At 47.6% G+C, this 18441-nt stretch overlaps 1 protein-coding gene across 9 annotated transcripts in view; it reads right to left on the reverse strand.

Annotated features, from left to right (window-relative positions):
- EDARADD (EDAR associated via death domain) overlaps positions 1-18235 on the reverse strand; it is a 99869-nt gene extending 81634 nt beyond the window's left edge. For 6 of the 9 annotated variants that reach the window (XR_010586376.2, XM_074039487.1, XM_074039437.1 and 3 more), the window contains exons 1-2: positions 18073-18235; positions 3558-3616 (exon numbers count right to left, since the gene is read on the reverse strand). Coding sequence is in view for 5 of the 9 variants with exons in the window: in XM_074039487.1 (XP_073895588.1) it covers positions 3558-3616; positions 18073-18133 (120 nt within the window). In the remaining 4 variants the exon portion in view is untranslated. Of the gene's footprint in view, positions 1-3557; positions 3617-16945; positions 17142-18072 lie in introns of those variants that run through there. The other 3 variants (XR_012434637.1, XM_074039392.1, XM_015446226.4) reach the window with 1 other exon arrangement.
- Between the last annotated feature and the right edge of the window lie 206 nt (positions 18236-18441).

The raw sequence follows: 18441 nt of genomic DNA on the forward strand, positions 1-18441 counted from the left end.
AATTCTCTGAGATAGCAAATAGGGATTGGGCTACGGAAAAGGGAGCACCTAAAGGTCCCAAGGCAAAGAAGGCTTCGTAGATCAGGGGGACACTTGAAGTGAGATGGGAAGAAGCACAGGAGTTCATTAGGTAAGGATGCAGGGAGATTTTCCTTGCCAGAGGGAACAGCATTATTGCTACCCTGGGAGGGTGGAAGGGCATGGCGTATGAAGAAGCACCACACAGCCACACAGGGCTGGGTCATCAGGCGAGCACTGGATGCTGAGGTAAGGCCGTGGAGGACCTCATCTCCCACGTCAAGGGGTATATACTAAATCCTGTACCCAGCGGGAATGCTGCGGGTTGGATTCTGTCTCCCAAACCAGATGTGTTGAAGTCCTCATCCCCAGTTCCTCAGAATATGACTTTATTTGCAAATAAGATAGTTGTAGAGGTAATTAGTTAAGTTATGAAGAAGGCAGGCCCTTGACCCAATATGATCAGTATCTTTAAAAGAAGAGATGAGGGCAGGGCGCGGTGGCTCACGCCTGTAATCCCAGCACTTCGGGAGGCTAAGGTGGGTGGATCACCTGAGATCAGGAGTACAAGACCAGCCCAGCCAACATGGTGAAACCCCATCTCTATGAAAAATACAAAAAATTAGCCAGGCCTGGTGGCAGGCGCCTGTAATCCCAGCTACTTGGGAGGCTGAGGCAGGAGAATCACTTGAACCCGGGTGGCGGAGGTTGCAGTGAGCTGTTGCATATTGCACTCCAGCCTAGGCGACAAGAGCAAAACTCAATCTCAAAAAAAAAAAAAAAAAAAAAACAAGAAGAAGAAGAGACAAGACACAAACACCCCAGGAGAAGATGGCTGTGTGCTAACAAAGTGAGAGAACGCAGTGATGCTCTATAAGCTGAGGAGCTTCCACGATGGCTGGCAACCACTACAAGCTAGAAGAGCCAAGGAAAGATTCTTTCCTGTGGGTCTCAGAGGGAGCATGGCTCTGAGGACGCCTTGATTTCAAGCTTCCAGCCTCCAGAACCATGAGCAAACACATTTCTGTTGTTTAAGCTGCCCAGTCTGTGGTATTTTATTACAACAGCCCTAAGAAACTAGTACCAGGGACACTTTGGAAAGATCACTTTGTCCCCATCATGGAGAAGTAATTAGAGGTAGCCAAGCCCCAAGGTGAGCACAAGGAGATGACTCTAAGGGAGGGAAAGAAAACCTGCTATCAGGAAGTGAGCAGGATACCAGGGAGACCCGGATAGTCACAGGTGGGGGCAGCGGCAAGGGAAAGAAGGCAAACTGAATAACACGTTATAGAAACCAAACGCTTTAGTAGCAAGCTCCTCCAAAGACATAGGAGCCATGGCCACAGGGTTGTTCTTCGTTTCATTTTGATGAGAGTGAAGAGACTGAGAATTTTTCATAGGAATTTCCAGCAGGTATCAAAGCTTGACCCCCTATGCTGTCCACAATTTACCAAGCCAGGGGTAATTAAAGGACAGGAAATTAAACACCTCAGGTCCTCAAGACACCTAAGATTTAAAGACATTTAATTGAATTATATGAAGTGTATTTTATGTCTCTGTAACTAAATTAGTTAACCAAAACTTTTTATGAGTTGGTAGATCCCATCCGTCGAGGATCTGGAACAGAAGGAATATGTCCTACACAATATGCCCATCACATATGCTGTGCTGTCAGAGGGCACTGCTTTGGCCCTGAGCAAGAGGCAGGGCTGGGCAGGAGAACAGGGCTCAGGTCTAGGTGGCTACACACTTCCATTAACTGTCCTTTCTGCATCTGTAGGATAGGGATACCTGCCCCACCATCTCAAGGGATGGTTGGGAGGCTGAAAAATAATGATGGCAGCCATAAAAAAGAATAAAATTCTTTCCTTTGGCCGTTCACAGTGGCTCATGCCTGTTATTCCAGCACTTTGGGAGGCTGAGGCGGGTGGATCATGAGGTCAGGAGATCGAGACCATCCTGGCTAACACGGTGAAACCCCATGTCTACTAAAAATACAAAAAAATTATCCAGGAGTGGTGGTGGGCGCCTGTAGTCCCAGCTACTCGGGAAGCTGAGGCAGGAGAATGGCGTGAACCCAGGAGGCAGAACTTGCAGTGAGCCGAGATCACGCCACTGCACTCCAGCCTGGGTGACAGAGCGAGACTCCATCTCAAAAAAAAAAAAAAAAAAAAAATTCTGTCCTTTGCAGCAACATGGATGCAGCTGGAAGCCATCATCCCAAGTGAAATAACTGAGAAACAGAAAATCAAATACTGCATGTTCTCACTTATAAGTGGGAGCTAAAGAATAGGTACACATGGACATAAAGATGGAAATAACAGACACTGGGGACTCCAAAAGGGGGGAGGGTGGAAAGGGGGCTCAGGGTTGAAAAATTACCTATTAGGTACAGCATTCACTATTTGGGTGATGGATTTACAAGAAGCCCAAACCTAACCATTATGCTATGTATCCACGTAACAAACGTGAGTATGTACCCATGGAATCTGAAATTAAAATGATGATAATAATAATAAAACCATTAAATGAATTCTAAAAAACCAATATGTGTGAAATCTTTGGGTAACCTTAAAGCAATAGCCTCAGAATGGTTATGGGAGGATGGGGAGAGGATGAGGCTCAGAAGCCAGCTGCTAGGATTAAACGCCCTAACTGAGGTAAATCCAGTAGCATGTGTCCATCTGGCATCCAGGCTGCTCCATTACCAAACCAGTAGTATTAAAAACAGGCCAGTGAAACCTCGTCTCTACTAAAAATACAAAAAATTGGCCAGGCGTGGTGGCGGCCGACTGTAGTCTCAGCTACTCAGTAGGCTGAGGCAGGAGAATGGCGTGAACCCGGGAAGCAGAGCTTGCAGTGAGCCGAGTTCGTGCCACTGCACTCCAGTCCGGGCGGCAGGGCAAGACTCCGTCTCAAAAAAAAAAAAAAAAAAAAAACAGGCAAGTAGGCCGGGCACGGTGGCTCACATCTGTAATCCCAGCACTTTGGGAGGCTGAGGCGGGGGCGGATCAGCTGAGGTCAGGAGTTCGAGACCAGCCTGGTCAACCTGGTGAAACCCCGACTCTACTAAAAAGAAAAAATAATAATACAAAAATTAGCCAGGCATGGTGGCACACGCCTGTGGTCCCAGCTACTCAGGAGGCTGAGGCAGGAGAATCGCTTGAACCTGGGAGACAGAGATTGCAGTGAGCTGAGATTACGCCACTGCACTCCAGCCTGGGTGACAGAGCAAGACTCCGTCTAAAAAACAATAGTAATAAAATATAAAATTTAAAAAAAGGCAAGTAGACAAAGCCTTCACATAATTTAATATCACCTACAACATGTGCAAAACAAGAACAGAATCTAATGCCATTTTTAGCCAACCCAAAGTTTATTATTATCACATACACCAGATAAAGCAGTTTATCTTAGAAAAATCTTACTTTGGGCTTTCTGATGCACATGTAAATACAGAGTAATAAAAATATAAAGAAGTAACAAAGAAGAAAAGCAAAACAATAATTATCACCATTAGTGTAAAATTTGTAACCTACCGTGTTAAAGGACAAAGTGCTAGGGTCTGTGTCTTCCACTGGTTCCTGTGCCATATGATCTGTAAAAGAAACAAACACAGAACAAGAACAAATAGAGCACCTTTGCTTTCATTTAAAACCACAAATTAGCCCTTTGATAACTGTCTCTTACAGAGGCAAGTAATTTCACTTAGGCTGAAGAAAACTTTACTTTTTTTTTTTTTTTTTTTGTAGAAATAGGGTCGGCCGGGCACGGTGGTTCATGCCTGTAATCCCAGCACTTTGGAAGGCCGAGGTGGGTGGATCACCTGAGGTCAGGAGTTCAAGACCAGCCTGGCCAACATGGTGAAACCCCGTCTCTACTAAAAAATAAAATAAAATAAAAATATAAAAATTAGCCTGGCGTGGTGATGGGCACCTGCAATCCCAGCTACCTGGGAGGCTGAGGCAGGAGAACTGCTTGAACCCAGGAATCGGAGGTTGCAGTGAGCCGACACAGTACCACTGTACTCCAGCCTAGGAGACAGAGTGAGGCTCTATCTCAAAAAAAAAAGAAAGAAAAGAAAGAAAAAAGAAATAGGGTCTTGCTCTGTAGCCCAGGCTGGAGTACAGTCAGTGGCACAATCATAGCTCACTATAACCTCGAGCTCCCGGCTTCAAGCGATCCTCCCACCTCAGCCTCCCAAAGCACTGGGATTACAGGCATGAGACACCGCACCCGGCCTGAAAGCCTTACTTCCAATTATTAGTTGAGACAAAATAAGGAGGAACAGATTCAGATTGCATCAACAAAGAGATTAATAAAAAGAAACTATAGGCTAGATGCAGTGGCTCATGCCTGTAATCCCAGCACTTTGGGAGGCCAAGCCAGGCTGATCACCTGAGGTCAGGAGTTTGAGATCAGCCTGGTCCAACACAGGGAAACCCCATCTCTACTAAAAATACAAAAATTAGCCCGGCACAGTGGTGTGCACCTATAGTCCCAGCTACTTAGAAGGCTGAGGCACGAGAATTGCTTGAACCTGGGAGGTGGAGGTTGCAGTGAACTGAGATCACACAACTGCACTCCAGCCTGGGCGACAGAGTAAAACTCCATCTCAAAAAAAAAAAAAAATTAATTAATTAAAAATATAAAAAAATAACTATATAAAAAACCCCACCATATTTTGGAACAGGTTAACTATAAATATCTTCAAATACCCAGAGTTACAAACAACCACAAACTATACAGGCATGATATTAATGACCCTCTTGCCTACTGCATTTGACACTACCTTCAGCAGGAATTATTCCATTCTGAATCTACTTCTTTCCTGATTTCCTGTTCTGCTGCAACTCATTTTTATTAATCTTCTGAATGTTGTTTACGTGAGCCAATCAAGCAAAAAACTTACAGTTTTTTTAATCAAAAATAAACTTGATTTCTCAATATTTCATTTCTGATACTTTACCACTTGTTGCATTTAAGGAATTTAATGGGGAAATACAGAAAAAGGCACAGACCTCAGTCAGAACCTAATTAGTACAAATTAGAAAAGTTTCCAACCTCCAAAATGCTTTGTAAGACATCTGCCAGAGAGCTGTCTCAATAAATAATCAAACCTATTTGCATGGGATCCTCTAGATTTGTGCAGTGCACAACCTGCAGTACCCTAAGTGGCAGTCATGGGCCCGCCAAGCGTCAACGTTCACTTTTGATCCAAATCCTCATTAAGCACATATTGCAGACTAGGAATTAGATCCTGGGAATGCCTTTGGGTATCCAAAAAAGCACACCAGGACAATTTGTCAAGATAATAATTCGTGTGTGTTCTTCCTAGGTGTTTCCCTGCTGAGAATGTGTCTGAACTTTCTGTAATTTCTTCACCCTGCAGGTGTTGATAATGCCCAAAGAAGCTTCGAGAAGGCAACATCTCTTTGTTTTATGACGGCCTCCGGTCACTGAAGAGAAGTGGGGATGAATGGAGAGAGCCTCCGGCAGTGCCTCCCATGAGCAGGGCACAGACATCTGCAGAGCACGAAGGAGGCAAGACTGCATCAGAGACAGCACAGAGCAGCCTAACCCCCGGGGACCGCGGCCTAGCCCCAGCAAAGAGACCTGTGCCCTGTGTCCAGCACAGAAACAGAGGGCTGCTGGGTCTCAAGGGACTTCTCAGGCCTGGACCATGAGACAGCAATGCCTCCCTGATGCGCTAAAAATTTGAGGTCCTTTCCTAGTTTTCCCAGCACCCCACGAACCCCTCAGATTACTGGGCGGCCCTGAGGGACAGGGCCCCAATTCTGACTGAAGTGGGATTTCCTGCCAGTCCAGGGCAATATGCACTCAGACTTGGATTTAAATGGATAGAAAGAAAATGAAAAACAAATTGTGCTACTAACGCCTCTCGGAGATGGCAGAACTCTTACCGCCCAAGCAACAAGTAATGACACAGAGCCCTTAGTGCTAAGGCAGTGGCAGTGCAGGACAACCAGGGGACACCCAGAACCAGCACTCGAAGCCTGGGGAGCTCCCGGAGAGAGGAGGAGGGGCGGGAGAAGAGCCTGCAGAGGGCCTGAGGGCTGAGTGTGGAAGGATGAGTTGACGTGGTAGAGAGGGAAAAGCATTCCAGGAAGAGGGAATAGCACAGGCGTAGAGAAGACAGAGAACATGACACATTAATGTACAATCACAGGGCAGACCATGTATATGACGGTGGTCCCATAAAGATTAGATCACTATCTTCTCACCCTACCTTTTCCATGTTGAGATATGTTTAGACACACAAACAGCACTGCATTACAACTGCCTACTGTATTCAGGATGGTCCCATGCTGTGCAGGTATGCAGCCCAGGAGCAGTGGGCTGCACCATACAGCCCAGGAGTGTTGTAGGTTACACCATGAAGGTTTGTGTAAGTGCACTCTGTGATGCTCACACAACTATGAAACCATCTAGTGACGCATTTCTCACAGTGTATCCCTGTTGTTAAGTGACATATGACGATACTTCAAATGAGTCCTTATAGCCAGACAAACGTGCATTCAGTTTTCCAGTTTTTCCTTCCCATCCTTCTCACACGCTGGTTCCTAGCTGGGGAGGGGGTGGTAGAAGCCACCACAAAAAGCCCAGAGTCCCTTCTCCCTCGTCCTGTCACAGCCTAGTCTCACATATTTCATCTTCACTGAAGTGTACTGGAGGACATGCTTTAAAATGCCATCCTGCTAGGAGTGTGGCTTGTTAATAGGCATCAACACAGTGAAATTTCAGGTAAATGGGTTTGGAGTGCTGAGGCTGGGGTGAGGCTGGGGGCTTTTAAATGCCCCTGACACCATCCTCTGCAAACAATGCCCGCTGTGTCCAGGACAAGTTAATCTTGTTTCCCACAGGAAAATTAGAATGAGCAGAAAAAAAGAGAGAAAGAAAGAAAGAGAAAGAAAGAAAGAGAAAAGAAAGAAAGAAAGAAAGAAAGAAAGAAAGAAAGAAAGAAAGAAAGAAAGAAAGAAAGAAAGAAAGAAAGAAAGAAAGAAAAACATAAAAGAGGAAAATGCAGTAGATCGCTGGGAAAGGCAGAGCCACAAAAAAAGCATCATTGAGGACACACACAGGACAGTTAAAAGCAAGGAAGGACCGGTCCTCACTGGCACATCACTAAGAGCTGGCAGTCTGGCCTTGAACAAATCTAGTGCTGTGGCCTTGGACAAGCCTAGAGGTGTGACCTTGGAGAAGTCACGTAAGCTTTCTAAGCCTCGGGCTCTTCCTCTGCACCATGAGGAGTCCTGGGTCTCTGGATCCCACACTCAGCTTACTACCATTATTCTGGATTTGGGAACCACCTGGGTAGGTGAATTTCAACTCCCCTCAGACTCTGACCGAGTTCTGTGAGATCCTGGGGCCTGCGTTGGAGGGTTATGAAGCTAACAAGATAGAGACAGAAGACAACATAGGCTTGGAGGCACAAAGTCTCTTGCTTTGGCTGACATCTCAGAATAAATGGAACTTAAGAAGACAAAGACACAGAGAATTTAGGTTTTTTTGTTTTCTGAAGCACAACAATGAAGTGAGAGGGGAACGGGGAAAGGCACTACTTTTAGAACAGGTATTAGAGGCATTTTCAGGTCTTTTTAAAAAAATTAATTAGTTAATTTTTTTTTTCTTTTGAGATGGGGTCTCACTCTGTCGCCCAGGCTGGAGTGCAGTGGCGTGATCTCGGATCACTGCAACCTCCGCCTCCTGAGTTCAAGCGATTCTCCTGCCTCAGCCTCCTGAGTAGCTGGGATTACAGGCACCCACCACCACGACTGATACATGTTTGCATTTTTAGTAGAGACAGGGTTTCCCCATGTTGGACCAGGCTGGTCTCAAACTCCTGACTTCAGATGATCCACCCGCCTCAGCCTCCCAAAGTGCTGGGATTACAGGTATGAGCCACTGCGCCCAGCATTTTTTTTTTTTTTTTTTTTTTTTTTTGAGATGGTGTCTCGCAGTGTCACTCAGGCTGGAGGGCTGTGGTGTGATCACTGCTTACTGCAGCCCCAACCTCCCAAGCACAAGCAATCCTCCCACCTCAGCTTCCCAAGTAGCTGGGACCACAGGCACACATCACCACACCCAGCTAATTTATGGGGGATTTTGTCTTTGTTTTTTGTAGAGACAGGGTCTCGCTATGTTGCCCAGGCTAGTCAGGTCTTTTATTATTTTCCTTCTTGTGGTTCTGACTTTATCAACCTTTGCCTTATATTAAGCTGTGGATTAAGTTCTTACATACGTGTTATTGCCATAAATGCTCACAGACCCAGGCCCACGGTGGCGCCCCATGCACTCTATCTGGTACTGCACCTTCTCCCTGGCCTGTTTGAGATCACGCCAGACTCCTTTTGTTCTCACAGGTCCAGATGGGTGTGTGTACCAGGGAAGTTATTCCCAGGAGAGCAGAGCCGGGTTATTTGAGACTGATCCAGATGTGGAAAGTTGCCCTAAGGTCTTTCTTAGGGCCTTGGAGTTGCATGTTTACAATACTATTAAGTATGAAATCAAATCATTTATCTAGAAGCTTTAAAATGTTTGTTTTTCCCAGCTCCCGCCTAACAGCAGGCTGAGCCTTCAGGCAAGGCTCTGATATCTGATGGGACATGGCTCAGAGGAGCCCCAAACAGAAGCGGGGCTAGAGCCCGGTGGAGACAAGACCAGTGGCTTTGCCAGGGCCGGGTGCAGGATCCGTCCCCTGCTCGTGGCTGCCATCTTATGCCGGGCTGTGTTTTTCTGCCAAAGCTGCCTGGGCTCCCCTGGGTCGGTGACTCTGCACAAGGCTCAGATCACCTCAAATTAGCTGGTAACTGACTGATGGGGATATCTCTGCCGGCAGTAAGATTGAGGTTTAACTCCCTCAAGCATATTCTGGAAAGTTCCTCAAAAGGCATGAGAGAAACCTGGTGAACTGATGCATCAGGGATGGCGAGGGCACCTGGCCTGGCTCACAGAGGCTGCAGGTGAGAGCAGGCAGGGCAGGCTGCACCCTCATTTTCTTTCTGTGGGCCCTAAATGCCTAACTTAAACCTCAGGAGGTGAACAGAGCACCTCTACATCCCCTTCCTGCTTTAAAAGTCCATGAGTGGTGAGTAGTAGTAGCCATAAGGGTCAAAGAGCACCTCCAAGCTGAAAGTTCACAATTAAACTTTCAAAGCTCTCACTTTGAAAAGTTCGAAAAGCTGTCCAGGCGTGGTGGCTCATGTCTGTAATCCCAGCACTTTGGAAGGCCAGGGCGGGTGGATCACTTGAAGTCAGGAGTTCGAGACCTGGCCAACCTGGTGAAACCCCATCTCTACTAAAAATACAAAAATTAGCCAGGCATGGTGGCGCATGCCTGTAATCTACTAGAGAGGCTGAGGCAGGAAAATCGCTTGAACCTGGGAGGTGGAGGTTTCGGTGAGCCAAGATCTCACCACCGCACTCCAGCCTGGGCAATAGAGTGAGACTCTGTCTCAAAAAAAAAGAAAATAAAAGAAAAGTTTGGAAAGCTTAAAAGCTTCCCTAGTGTCTGCTCTGCATGGCACGGCTTACTCACAGTCTCAGCTAAGCCTTACAGTAACCCCGAGGAAGGCATTAGACATCCCCTTTTTCACACATTGAGTACCCAAGATCATAGGGTGGGTGGTAAGTGGAAAAGCCAGAATTTGTATCTGGGACTTTCTGGCTTCATAATCTGCCTGTTTTCCAGTATAATCAGGTTCTAGAAGTGCCTCATGGCCAGATGTGGTGGCTGACATCTGTAGTCCCAGCACTTTGGGAAGCCAAAGTGGGAGGATTGCTTGAGTTCAGGATGCTTGAGAACAGCCTGGGCAACATAGTGAGACCCCATCTCTACTTATTTAAAATAATAAAAAATAAAATAAAAATTTTGAGACAGGGTTTCACTCTCTCACCCAGGCTGGAGTGCAGTTGCTTAATCACAGCTCAGTGCAGCCTCCACCTCCTGGGCTCAAGCAATCCTCCCACCTCCTCCTGAGTAGCTAGGACTACAGGCATGCGCTGTCACATCTGGCTAATTTATTTTTATTTTTGTAGAGATGGGTGTCTCACTATGTTACCCAGACTGGTTTCAAACTCCTTAACCTGCCTTGGCTTCCCAAGGATTATAGGCATGAGCCACCATGCCTGGCCAATAAAATAAAATTTAAAATAGAAGTGGGCTGGGCACGGTGGCTCATGCCTGTAATCCCAGCACTTCGGGAGGCCGAAACGGGCGGATTACGAGGTCAGGAGATCGAGACCATTCTGGCTAACACAGTGAAACCCCATCTCTACTAAAAAATACAAAAACTAGCCTGGTGAGGTGGCGGGCGCCTGTAGTCCCAGCTACTCAGGAGGCTGAGGCAGGAGAATAGCATAAACCCGGGAGGTGGAGCTTGCAGTGAGCTGAGATCTGGCCACTGCACTCCAGCTTGGGTGACAGAGCGAGACTCCATCTCAAAAAAAAAATAAAAATAAAAAAACTAACTGGGCATGGTGATGGATGCCTGTAATCTCAGCTACTCAGGAAGCTGAGGCAGGAGAATCGCTTGAACCCGGGAGGTAGAGCTTGCAGTGAGCTGAGACTGCACTATCACACTCCAGCCTGGGCAACAAGAGCGAAACTTCGTCTCAAAATAAAACAGAAGTGGTTCATGCACTGACCACCTGACAGACTCTCTTGAGAAGGTGAGTGTCTGTGTGTCCCATTTCCCCTTTTTATATGGGCACCAATCATATTGGTTTAGAGCCCACTTTGATGACTTCATTTTGACTTGGTTACCGCTGGAAAGACTCTGTTTCCAAAGAAAGTTAAATTCTGAGGTACTGGGAATTCTGACTTCAACATATCTTTTTAGAGGGACACAGTTCAACCCCTAACAGTTCACACTCCGCCCCCTGCCCATCCTTTCCACATGCAGAATCTATTTGCCTCCTCCCGACATCCCCAAAAGCATTAATCATTCCAGCATCCACTCTAAATCCCAAATCTCATCACTCATCTTCAACTCAAAGACTCAAATCTCATCATCTACCAAATCAGAGCCTTTTCAGGAATGCTAGGAAACACGTACTGTATGCAACAGCCTCTCCAGAAAGAATCCTCAGCACATAACCCGAAACAGACACTGGGGAGGTGGCCGAGGACTGCACTGCCGCATTCTGACATCAGATAGTGGTGAATGGTTCCTAGAGACGGTTTCTCAAAGGAAGTTCAAACATCTCTAAAGATGTCCTTTCAGAGAAAACAAAGAAGGAAGTATGTCAGGACTTCCTGGGGTTCCCAAGCATCCTGAGCCAGAAAAACGCAGTCACTGTGCTTTCTAGTGAAGAATTACAGGCAATTCTTCGAACATGTGGTTGCAGGATTAATTTCTTTCTCATTTGTTATTTGTTTTGTACCATAGCTTTTTTTTTTTTTTTTTTTTTTTTTTTAGACATTCTTGCTCTGTCACCCAGGCTGGAGTGCAGTAGTGCGATCCCAGCTCACAGCAACCTCTGCCTCCTGAGTTCAAGTGATTCTCCTGCCTCAGCCTCCCCTATAGCTGAGATCACAGGTGCCTACCACCACGCCCGGCTAATTTTTGTATTTTTGTTAGACATGGGGTTTCGCCATGTTGGCCAGCCTGGTTCTGGAACTCCTGACCTCATGCGATCCACCTGCCTCAGCCCCTAAAGTGCTGAGATTATAGGCGTGAGCCACCACTCCCAGCCCATAACTTTTCTTTTGACTGCTATTGTCATTATTGGATATAAAAAAGGCTTGGAGGTGGGGCGTGGTGGCTCACTCCTGTAATCCCAGCACTTTGGAGGCAGAGGCAGGCAGATTGCTTGAGCTCAGGAAATTGCTTAGGCAACATGGCGAGACTCCATCTCTACTCACAACACACACACACACACACACACAAAAGTCAGGTGTGGTGGTATGAGCCTGTGGTCCCAGCTACTCAGGAGGCTGAGGTGGGAGGATTGCTTGAGCCCAGGAGATGGAAGTTGCAATGAGCCAAGATCGCGTCACTGCATTCCAGCCTGATTGCAGAGCGATACAAAAAAACAAAAGGAAGAGAAATGAAGTGAGAATTGGGAAAACCCACACGGAGGAGAAAGAGAGGGCAGAAGGAGCAGAGAAGGGAAAACCACAGATTGCCATCCCTCTCTTTGGTGTATCTGCAGAAAGAATTGGCTGGTCCAGCTTTGCATATATGAGTGCTCCAGGAAGTGGTTTACCCTTTAGTCCTGGGTACTGCCCCCAATGCCATGGGAGGGTAGGTTGCCACCTTGGACCCATCGAAGCCCACAGGAGGGGCTGTGGGAGGTGAAGTGCCACCACTGGGGCTGTCCTGAGTTGGTGGCCCAGGGCCGGGGTTCCCCCAGGGAACAGCCCTGTGCTGTGGAGTCTCAGAACAAAGGGAGAATGTGCTCTCTTGCAGTGCTCTGTGGCCATTGGCACTTGCCTTACTGTAACGAAGCAAGGAATTGTGCCACCTTTGACCCAGACCTTCAAAGCCCGGTTGTTTGTTTCTGTCTTTAAAATCTATCTGTATGAACAATCAAGAATAACCAGATTTTACACACATTTGACAGACATATCTGGCTCATCCAGTGCGAGACTGTTTCTTAGTGGAAGAGACACAGGGTGATAGCGACACCGTAACCACCATCATTGTTTTCCTTCCATGTGACTGTGAGTCTTGTGAATTTTCTCAATGTAAAAAGTCACTTTTAAAATTAACTCATGGCCAGGGCATGGTGGCTCACGCCTATAATCCCAGCACTTTGGGAAGCTGAGGCAGGCAGATCACTTGAGGTCAGGGGTTCCAGACCAGCCTGGCCAACATGGTGAAATCCTATCTCTACTGAAAAAGAAATACAAAAATTAGCCGGGTGTGGTGGCACACCCCTGTAATCCGAGCTACTTGGGAGGCTGAGGTAGGAGAATCGCTTGAACCCAGGAGGTGGAGGTTGCAGTGAGCCAAGATCACACCATTGCACTCCAGCCTGGGCGACAGAGTGAGACTCTGTCTCAAAAATAAATAAATAAGTAAATAATAAAAAATAAATAAAACTAACTCATAATATAGTATAATCATATACATACTTTTGTTATATGCATGTGGATATACAAAACATCTTACTTTAACTTTACAAAGAAAACTTGGTTAATACGGCTAACTCGATGAATAAGTTCCTAAAATGCCAATGTGGGAAGAGCTTTTTTTCCCCCCAACTCTTTAAAGGGCCTGTGGTTAAATTTTATAATCTTCCTTCACTCACTCAGGCGGTATGCCCAGGGCTTACTATGTGCGGAGTACTGTGCTGAGTGTCAGGGAGAGCTACCACACAGACATGGCCTCTGGCCACGAGTTTATGGCCTACTGGAAATAGCCACAGTGGCCAAATCATCACAGCTAGAAATGGTGACAGGTGCCAGAAATGAAAGGTACAGGGTTTGCTGAGCGTGTATAACATCGGGCTGGATCTGGGTGACCTATGAGCTGAAATCTGGAGGTTAAGTAGAAGGAGACGGGTGAATGGAGGATGGGGTGAGGGTTGGAATGCAGGGGGCCTTCCAGGCCGCAGGAACAAAATTTGCAGAGGCCAGGAGGTGTGAGGGTGCAAGAGGCTTCAAGGAAATGAAGGGAGGCAGCACAGCCGTGTGCAGAGAGCAGGGGTCAAGCTAGGTGTCAGGTGAGGCAGGCGAAGGAATAGGTAGGGATTGATTGTACAGAGTGTGGAAGCCTCAAGGACTGAGGATCTGTCGGAAAGTGTTGGAAAGCCAGCACCGGATTCAAAGTCAGCACAGAAAAATGGCAGAATCTGATTTGTTTTTAAAAGATGACTGGCTGAGCACAGTGGTTCACAACAGTAATCCCAGCACTCTGGGAGGCCAAGGTGGGTGGATCACTTGAGGTCAGGAGTTCGAGACCAGCCTAAAAATACAAAAAATTAGCCAGGCGTGGTGGTGTGTACCTGTAATACCAGTTACTTGGGAGGCTGAGACAGGAGAATCTCTTGAACCCAGGAGGCAGAGGTTGCAGTGAGTGGGGATCATGCCACTGCACTCCAGCCTGGGTGACAGAGTGAGGCTCCGTCTTGAAAAATAATAATAATAAAAATAAAATAAAAGATGACCCTGGCCACCTTTTGCAGAATACGTTACCAGAAGGCAAGAGTGGGTGTGAAAACCTAAGTTGGAACGGTGTGAAAACACCAGGTGGGAGAGGAAGCTGGGAAATCAGGCAAGAGAGTATGGTAACTTGGTCTGGGGTAAAGCGAGCTCAAGATATGGGCACCATCTATGGTTTCATTACAGAAATAGGAGTAAGGGGGTGTCTCCTGTGGGCTGCAGAAATGAAACAATATGTTAGGAAGGGGAAATTGGGGTGTGTGTATGCCTGTGTTTAAATGGAGGAGTGCTCATTTTATAGACAGAATAGAGTCCCAGAGTGGGAATGGACATTTGGATCATCTTTCGGATGGTCAAATATGTTCTTCGGCATCCTCTGCCAACTGGTGGGGAGCTCTCACCCTCAGGAGGCCTCCTTTCTCTTTGTGGGAAGCCCAAATCCATCTCTCTCTAAAGTTTTCGCCGACAGGTTTGGGTTCTACCTCTTAAAGTCAAAGAGACAGATTCTTTCCACATGACTCCCTCTTACCATCATATCCTCCGTCCATCATATCCTCTACTCCTCCACATGTTCTGGGATTTTGAAATCCCTTTGTTCCACGTTGCCCATTTGTTCCAGGTTGTGCGCATCCATTTTGGCTGGACCAGGCAGACTAAGAATACCATCTTGGGAAATCTGGAACCTGTAGCTTTTTTTTTTTTTTTTTTTTTTTTTTTTTTTTTTTGAGAGGGAGTCTCGCTCTGTAGCCCAGGCTGGAGTGCAGTGGCTGGATTTCAGCTCACTGCAAGCTCCGCCTCCCGGGTTCACGCCATTCTCCGGCCTCAGCCTCCAGAGTAGCTGGGACTACAGGCGCCTGCCACCTCGCCCGGCTAGTTTTTTTTTTTTTTTTGTATTTCTTTAGTAGAGACGGGGTTTCACCGTGTTCGCCAGGATGGTCTCGATCTCCTGACCTCGTGATCCGCCCGTCTCGGCCTCCCAAAGTGCTGGGATTACAGGCTTGAGCCACCGCGCCCGGCCTTTTTTTTTTTTTTTTTTTTTTTTTTGAGATACAGGTTTTTGCTCTGTCGCCCAGGCTGGAGTGCAGTGGCTCAATCACAGCTTACTGAAGCCTCGACTTCCTGGACTCAAGCAATCCTCCTGCCTCAGCCTCCCGAGTAGCTGGGACAATAGGCATGCACTGCCACATTTGGCTAATTTTTCTATTTTTTGTAGAGTCAGTGTCTCACTATGTTGCCAAGGCTGATCTCAAACTCCTGGCCTGAAGCAATCCTCTTGCCTCAGCCTCCCAAAGTGCTGGCATTACAGGCCGGAGCCACTGCACCCAACCACTGAGCTTTTTATACACTGTGGTCACTGCTGAGCTGTTTTCCAACCCCTATCTTACCTGGTAGTGTCGATTTAGGGGGGGCCCAAGTAGATTTTACATTTTATCTCTATTCAGTGTGTCTCTCTCAAGATCTTTTTGAATCCCCCACCACATACACCTGCAATGATCATTTAATGAGATCTGAGGCCACTGTTAGTGAAATCTAGCCAAAAACATCCCTGGGCACCTTGTCAATTCGGTTCTCAGAAGAGGAGATGGATGCTAGGGTAGGAGTGGAGTGGGATGGGGCGGTACGAGGGTTTCTCCCTTTGTTTCCCCTTCTATTTTTTCAAATAACAGGTATGGGGATGGGGAATAATATCTAGACAATGTATTTATTTTCTGCATCCAACTGATAAAATGTTTACCAAACCCCACTTTAAAAAAAAAAAGGTAGATCTTTCTTTGAAGTTTCCAAGAAACGCCCCCAAACCCAGCCATCACAATGCCAACTTAGTTGTTGGGTGTAGTATTCTGACCACCTGCAGACACACTGTCTTATTCTAACTGCTGAAGCCACAATTTAAGGATGGAACATTCAAACTCGGCCCCTGCCCAAGCTCAAGAAATGAAATAAGAAACGCGTTTATCTAGACGGTTATATCAGGTTCTACGTAACTCTCTTCAGTGTTTCCAACCTCAACGAAACCAAGTAAAGCTCCAGTGTACTCCGAGGGATAGATCATTCATTCGAGTGTTCAAGAAACACCCACGGAGGTCACCGTCTAGGTTATAGGAGAGCGCAAAGAGAGAACTCCAGGAAAGTGAGGTCTGGGACGGATTTTAGATTCACATGAGAGAAAAGAGAAAAATCTCCACTCTGACCTCGGGTACCAACACACAGTATTTTAAAATAGAGGCAGAACTAGAGGCCATTCTAATCACAGATGGGATCCCACAGGTGGGATCTGCCTCTCCATTCTGCGGAAACTATCTGATGAAATAGCTCCGAGGGCCAATGTTTAGACAGACAAAACCGTTTCATCCAAGTGCACTGGGGGTGAGGAAGAGGAGTAATGAGAAGGCATGTGAGCGGAGAGAAAAGAAAAAGCCCGGGAGGGGAAAACGAAATCCACCCCCTTGCGCTCATTTCTGCCAGAGGTTTGCAGGACGTGTCTCAACCTGGCATCCCGAGTCCAGAACAAAAGCCACGGGGGATGCGGCGTGGGCAGGGGGAAGGCGCTCAGTGGGTGACGCGGGGCAAGGGCCGTGGCGAGCGCGGGAGGGGCGGTCAGCAGCCGCTCGCGAGGTTGGACTAGGAGCCCCGTGAGACCCCGGGTCTGGCGCCTGGGTTGGGGGTGGTTCCCGGGCGTCCTTCGGGGGTCGCCAAGGCCCGGCCTCGATAGCCCTGCGGCTGCTGCGAGCGTCTCCCGAGCTCCCGCCCCGCGGTGCCCGCTCCAGGTGCGGGCGCGGCGCTGTGTCCCTTTACCTGCGCGGAGAGGGTCGTCCGGTGAAGCCATGGGGGCGGGCTAGGGGCAAACGAGTGTCCAAGCGGGGCTGGCCGGCCTCCGGGGGTGAAAACTCCTGCGGTTCCGACGCGCCTGCAGCAAACCGCGGCTCTGCGCGCCCCTGCCCTCCTCCGCCTTCCCCCCCGCCTCCTTCTTCTCCTCCTTCGCTTCTTCCACGAGCTCACTTCCTGCTTTGGCAATCAGCAAAGCCCCTTCGCTGCGCGTCCCTCGGTACCTCCCTCCCGAGGCGCGGGGCGGGAGCCGGGGTGCCGCGACCCGGGGCTGGGACGCAAGGCGGGGCCGCGAGTGTCCCGGGCGTCCCCAACGCCCGGAGCGCGCGTCCTGCCCGGTGCCCACGTCCCCCTGGGCGCGTCCTAGCGGGGGGCTGACACGACTGCCGCCCGGACAGACCGCGGGAGAAGGACTGGCCTTAAGAAACGGCTGCAGTCGCGGGTCGCTTTCCCGGCTCCCTAATCACGCCCTCAGCTGAGACACCAGAACTCCCCTTACACAGGCCTGGGCCGAGATGCCCGCCGGCGAGCTGATATTTAGACAATTTCCTGATCTTTAAGCAGACTCTGCCGCTGCATGATGGCACACGCTGGTACTTTCCATTTTGATTTTTCTTTGGCATTAGTTACTATATGACCTCCAGGGTGAGTGCTGCACAAAAGGAGTGAAAACAAGTGGCCCGATACACACTCACAGCCTCCCTAGAAAAAACAGCTTCGGGTTCTCTCGGAAAGGATGGCTTCAAATATTTAAAATATTACGTTTAAGTGGGGTTTTATACCCATTACTTAAGGGGGAACACGTTGGAATTGGTTATGAAGAATATATTTAAGATTGCTACATTTTAACTAAAACTATCATCCATCATAAGTCTATTATAGGAAGGCGACGGGCATTTTAAATTAAATAGGAATCTTTGAAGAGCTCTAATCTTTCTCTGCCTTCGCACATAAGAACAGAAAGATAAAAGTTGGCTCGAAAAAGATAATAACACATTATTTAGTGTATAATATATCCGAAAATTATCATAAATAAGCAACCTCTGGCTAAAAACTCAGCTCTGAGAAATCCAGGAAGACAGCAAATGCCCACATACCGTCTTGGTGACCAGGAGCTTTAGTGCCTCTCCCCATCTGTTTCGTCTTCCTGAGGCCCATGGCAATCTTGAGCTTGGCTTCTTATTCTCTGGAGTTTGCCATGGAAGAAGCAAGAGGTTCCAAGAAGATGCTCGCTGGTTGTCTAGCCAGAGTCAAACCTTCTAGATGAAAGCTCTCTGGGGGAATTTGTGGGTGGGAGGATAAACTTCCTTTTGGTCTGCCTTCGGATAGGAAGGGAAATTTTTTTAAAGGGTATTTTATCTTAGAATCGATTTGGAGGTTTGTTTGTGGTTCTTTCTGTACTTCTCATGAAGATGGAATTATTCTGACGTTGGCCGTCAGGAAACACTAAGTGAGCTTGTTAGCAG

Source organism: Macaca fascicularis, chromosome 1, assembly GCF_037993035.2.
Source record: "Macaca fascicularis isolate 582-1 chromosome 1, T2T-MFA8v1.1".
In the NCBI taxonomy this organism is placed as follows: domain Eukaryota; kingdom Metazoa; phylum Chordata; class Mammalia; order Primates; family Cercopithecidae; genus Macaca; species Macaca fascicularis.